This window comes from Etheostoma spectabile, chromosome 17, assembly GCF_008692095.1.
Source record: "Etheostoma spectabile isolate EspeVRDwgs_2016 chromosome 17, UIUC_Espe_1.0, whole genome shotgun sequence".
NCBI classification, from domain to species: Eukaryota; Metazoa; Chordata; class Actinopteri; order Perciformes; family Percidae; genus Etheostoma; species Etheostoma spectabile.
The window spans coordinates 3,632,514-3,637,711 of record NC_045749.1 but is presented as its reverse complement, the minus strand read 5'-3'; the positions used below and the strand labels follow the sequence as shown (position 1 = coordinate 3,637,711).

Here is a 5,198-nt window from a genome sequence, read left to right as displayed (position 1 = left end):
TAATGAATCTATAACTTAATATCCACAAATGGTTGTGGGCTTAACTGAGCTTCTTCAATGAGATGCGTCTTTCCGTCTCTGTTAATTCCTCTCTGTCTGTCCGCCAGCTGTCTGGCCGATGACCTCTCACTGTGCAGTGGTCAGCTACTGCAGGACATCACTCAGGATGTCACAGCTCCCGGAAGTTCACAGGTCACACTGTGACCTCACAGGAAACCTGGAAGACAGACCCCTGCTCCGTCTGTCACACACACACACACACACACACAAACTGCCCAACTAGAGGGCAATCAGAGGTGATCAGACATTACCATTGAGCTTGTCTGAGACCTGGAGGCAGAAACGTGCAGTCGAGTGTGTGAACCTATTCCCCATATTAGGACTAGAATAGACTTTAAGAGGTTTCCCCATATACTCAAGCTTTGCTCTTTCCTTAATTAAAACTTATTTGGTTTGTGTTTCATGTTTTTAATTTTGCAGCCTTTCGTAACGAGTAAAAACTTTAACAAGTAAAATATTTTAGAAGGTTTCAGCAATGTTTCAATGATAAATGAAACCATTGGTGGAGCATGTGGCTGCCGTCTAAGTTAGGCTTATTTAATAACAGTATGCTTCTTGCATTTCTATTTCCATTTATCAATAACATTATTACACATACAAATGTCAAACACAGGATAGAATATGTCGCATTACATTTGGTGTAAATTTTTTTAAATTATTATAAACAAAACATGAAACAAAAATGAAACTCCACGCTCAAGTCAAAGCTGTATATTGGGGGGGGGAAATAAACAAAACTCAGTATGTTAAGTGATTTAATGACTTTTATTCTGTAGGCACTTTCAATTCACACAAAGAAAACAATGGTGGAAAAACTAAGGATTAAGTCACATCTTTGTCATTATGTTCATGTCTTTTTTTGTACAGAAGAAAAACAAGTATGCCAACACTGCCTCACATTTCTTACAAGCTTCTAAAGTTCCTGGAAGGACAAAAAAACAAACAAGCCGTTTAATCTCAAACCCAGTTCAAGTTTCAGTCTGCCTTCTGAAAGGCAGCCATGTCACACAGCTGTGAAATCCAACCGCTCCGAGTCTTTTGGTATTCATGAACGTACTATGATAGATGTCAGAGTAGACAGAGTTCCCGTGTAACAGAGAGCATCAATAACAATAAGAGCAAATAAATTAGGCCTGTTTTTGGAAGCATCCATACTACTCAGGTGTCCATAAGCCTGACACTGAGTCTCTGTCAGATCACCTGCACCTAACCCTGACTTCTGACCTCCTTCTGCGATCCGTGAAGACTTGCATTACTGTCATAAGTATTCTCATTTAAATCTCATGATGCTGGAAATGTTAGGCTCCATGGTTTGTTGAAAATTTCATTTGGTGGCTTTCTGAAGCACTTCAACTAAAAGAGTTGTGCAGATCAGACAGCGTTTTGTTGTGAAAACGTCATTATGTATTCTGTGTTGAACTTGAAAACAACTTCTTAGATGGTAAACCTGGTTGAGTAATACCCTTAAGAATGATCTTTACTGTGACTTTAGGGTACTTTTGTGTATTTGTAGCTATATGCAGTGGACTAATCCTAATACTGGTCCCTCTGTACTCCTATCAGCAGCATGCAACTATGTACAGGGAGAAGGAAGGCAAGAATCACAAAGGGAAGGGTATGTGAATTTAAGCAGTTTTTAGCTTCGTAGTGCTACAGTGAGGGAATGAGAGAAGGATGGGCCGAATGTACAAGATGAGATAATACAGAGAGCTTCCATTCCTTCAGGAGCTCTTGTCTTCAAAGTAGGTCTGTTCGATGCGTCGGCAGAAGGACAACAAGTTGCTGTAGCTCTTGATCCGCTCTGCCAGCTCAGTGCTGGTCAGTCTGGTGGTCAGAATGGTGAAGAGGTGACCGAACACCAACGCATCCAGTTCTGTAGGCCTACAACACAGACACACACAGTTTGTTAGCTACTGCTGAAACAAACCATTCAATTCAAGATGTTCACTTTAATTTTAGTCATGTGGTAAGCTAAGTCTGATCCTTATTTATATATTTAAAATGTATACAGCTGAAACCTGTACCAGTGATGCACCATAGCATCTCTGCTTCTCCTGTGACTTCCTTGCTTCCAGCAATCCAGACATTTGATGAGAAATTTGAATTGAAGGTTTCAAAGAAGCCTTGACATTGGCATTCAGTCAATTACAAAAAGTGGCAGAATTGTTCTGTTTGTTTTAACCCTTGTGTTGTCTTCCCATCAACCAAGAAAAAAAAACGTTCTGGTCACTTTTTTCCCAGCATTTTTTTTTATAAGTTTTTTCCCCAAAGTTTTTTAATATTTTTAATGTTTACATTTCCGCGCTTATTTCGACGGCCCATTTTTTGTGACAAAAAAAACAAAAACTAATTGAAAACGGGTCAAATTTGACCCAAGGACAACATGAGGGTTAAAGGCATCAATACATGGTTTAAGGAGGTAAATAAAAAATTAGGAGGTAATTACAATATTACACCAGAGGGTGGTGCTAACCAAAAAGCTGTAAGATGCTGCAAACACTTCTTTTCGGCTTTGGCCACTATAAGGCCAGCTAAAGAGCAGTGTCTGCATGGCAGTATGCCATGACCGGTTATCTAGTTTCTATGACTAACAAAGAAAAATGACCGGATAGATAGACAGAGAGACAGACAGATACATACTGTTTATTAAAAAAGTATGGTTGAGTTCCCAGCCTCTGGGAGAGAGCCTGGCAGCACTGACTCACGTCCTCATAAACCTTGAAACACAGGTGGACATAAAGTGTTTTAATCATGTCAAGATACTATTTGTGTTTTTATTTGTGACTGCAAAAGCCTTAATTTAATTAAAACAAGTGTAAAGCATGTACATCATTATAAATTCATTGTTGTGTGGTTGCTTACCTGCTCCAGGGTTTTCCCTCCCCAGCCGATGGCGTTCATCTTCCTGCGAACCTCCCACTGCTTCTGATAGGCGAGGATGTTACTGAGAGGCCATGAGTAAGGACTGCTGTATCTGGGACGTGAGATCTACACAAAACACACACACGTGATTATCAGGCAATGAATAAAAACTGCCGCATCAGATTTTTTTTTTATCTAAAGACAATTATACACACCTCAGCAGCTGTAGGGTCATCACACCACTGGATGTACAACTGTAGGGAGGAGAGGAGACTTGAATGAGAAGATATTATCCAGTAATATTGATAAATACAACAACAAAAATATCAGTATATTAATTTGGCTGTGTGTGTTTTGTTGCATGGCAGCGAGTGTACGCATGTGTGTACCTCAGCAGTAAGCAGCATGTTGTTGACCAGCTCCATGTACGCTTTCATTTCAGCTCTCTGAACGTCGTCTAAGCCGTCACTCAGAGAATTACCCTGGGAACCCCAAGAAGATGTGTTTCTTCTCATTTTACGAACAAATAAAACAGTTCAGGAAACTACAAGTGATGTCCTAACATGAGTAATATTTCTAGAAAGTGACATCAATGACAACTTAAGGTGATACAATCTCTTAGCATGTCTCTGTGTGTAAAACAAGCTCTGATTCAACAACTTCAGTATCTGTGTTACACACCTTAGCTTTGGTGAACTGCACTATGGGCCCCAGTTCTGACACCACCTGGTTCCCGACGTGGATAAAGGGAATCTTACCTACAGAGACACACATACAGAGACACACAGAAAAAGGCAGACGGTAAACAAATCAGTACAACTCACTTTTAAAAAAAGAAATCCCAGTGCCTAAAACCACAAAACCCAAAAGGCCAAGAGCTCAGCAGTGAGACGGTCCATGAGTCTGTTTCACCTGCATCTAGACACAACCTGGACATAAAGTAGCGAGATAAACCAGGCTACAAAGACTGAGTGGTATATGGGAGGTTATATTACTGAACTTCCAAAAAATAAAAGCTGAATAGCTGATCATGTTTTAACCCGCTACAGTATAGAGATTTTGATTTCTTAGCCTATGTGATATCACAGCTAGAAAAGAACCGAATAAAATAAAAAATAAAGTATAGGATCTGTTTCAACTTCTGGTTATATGCGGATACATGATACTGGATTTGGAAATGTCCTGATTAATCTAAACTGGAAGATACAAAGTTACTATTGTCAATTTTTCAATAAGATAGATAATACCACAAAGATTGCATGTGGACAATCGCAGCATGGCAAGAGTAAATTCACCTCTGCAGCAGCATGTGTACTAACCGGAGGGTGACATGTATTCAGCATTTGCTCTGCAAACCACCTGCACTGGTAGACCACACATCCTGAGGTAGGCCTGTACAGAAGAAAAACACAAAAGGGTCGATGCATGTTTCAATCCTAGTATCCTGGTGTGCGCTGTTTACCCTGCACCAGTTGGCACCCAGGAGAGAAGCACTGCTGTGCACGGGGTACCTGTTTGGTGTTTTAGGGTCAATTAATGTTGAAGCTGAAGTGTTGCTGATCCATTAATCTTTTAAGTCATCTATAAAACTACATGCAAATCCACAGTGAGGTATCGTCCATGCAGAAACAAAAATCCCTGCAAAATATAATACACATATTTTCTGATATATTTGTTGATAAGACACAAACGGAACAGAACGTCACCTGAACTGCAAGAGATGAGGCGCAGTCTGACAGCAAAATCTGATCCTCTGGAAAAACAACACCAACGTAATGTAAACAACTAGACTAATAGCCTCTATAGCAACAATTCAGAGTGTTGTTTCTTCATTTCAGACAAACCAGCTCACCCTTCAGCGGTTGGTAGAGTGTGGCAGATTCAGGCCACGGCTCAGCGGCTGTCAATGTCAAAACACACACAGAAAGAGAGAAAGAAAGAGAGAGACAGACAGACACAATTTTAAGGTGCTATAAAGTGCCAGGCATGTATATAGTTACAAAAACACAATTTACACCAATGGAGAGCAGACAAATTTGATTTAACTTCACACCACCACGGTAAAAATCCAAGATTGCGCATTATTTCCTTTCACCCCAAATGGAGTGCAGTGCTGCAGCTGATAGCTGGAAAATAATTTTTCAACAGCCTGTTGGTCTAAATCATTGTTGTTGCAGTGTAGCTTCCAGCCACCAGTGGCAGCACTGAGCACACCAGTGGAATCTTAGATTAACAAGTCATCACCTGCCGTTGGCATTCCATTGACTCCCATTCAT

The 5,198-nt window shown here is 40.3% G+C and overlaps 1 protein-coding gene across 1 annotated transcript in view; it reads right to left on the bottom strand.

Annotated features, from left to right (window-relative positions):
* Positions 1–802: 802 nt before the first annotated feature.
* The window catches only part of mtx2 (metaxin 2), a 5,579-nt gene continuing 1,183 nt past the window's right edge, over positions 803–5,198 (bottom strand). Inside the window, exons 2-10 of the mRNA XM_032541594.1 lie at positions 4,775–4,822; positions 4,629–4,675; positions 4,242–4,314; positions 3,604–3,680; positions 3,312–3,404; positions 3,138–3,176; positions 2,923–3,048; positions 2,701–2,777; positions 803–1,941 (exon numbers count right to left, since the gene is read on the bottom strand). Coding sequence (XP_032397485.1) covers positions 1,782–1,941; positions 2,701–2,777; positions 2,923–3,048; positions 3,138–3,176; positions 3,312–3,404; positions 3,604–3,680; positions 4,242–4,314; positions 4,629–4,675; positions 4,775–4,822 — 740 coding nt within the window. The 3' untranslated portion in view covers positions 803–1,781. The remainder of the gene's footprint in view (positions 1,942–2,700; positions 2,778–2,922; positions 3,049–3,137; positions 3,177–3,311; positions 3,405–3,603; positions 3,681–4,241; positions 4,315–4,628; positions 4,676–4,774; positions 4,823–5,198) is intronic.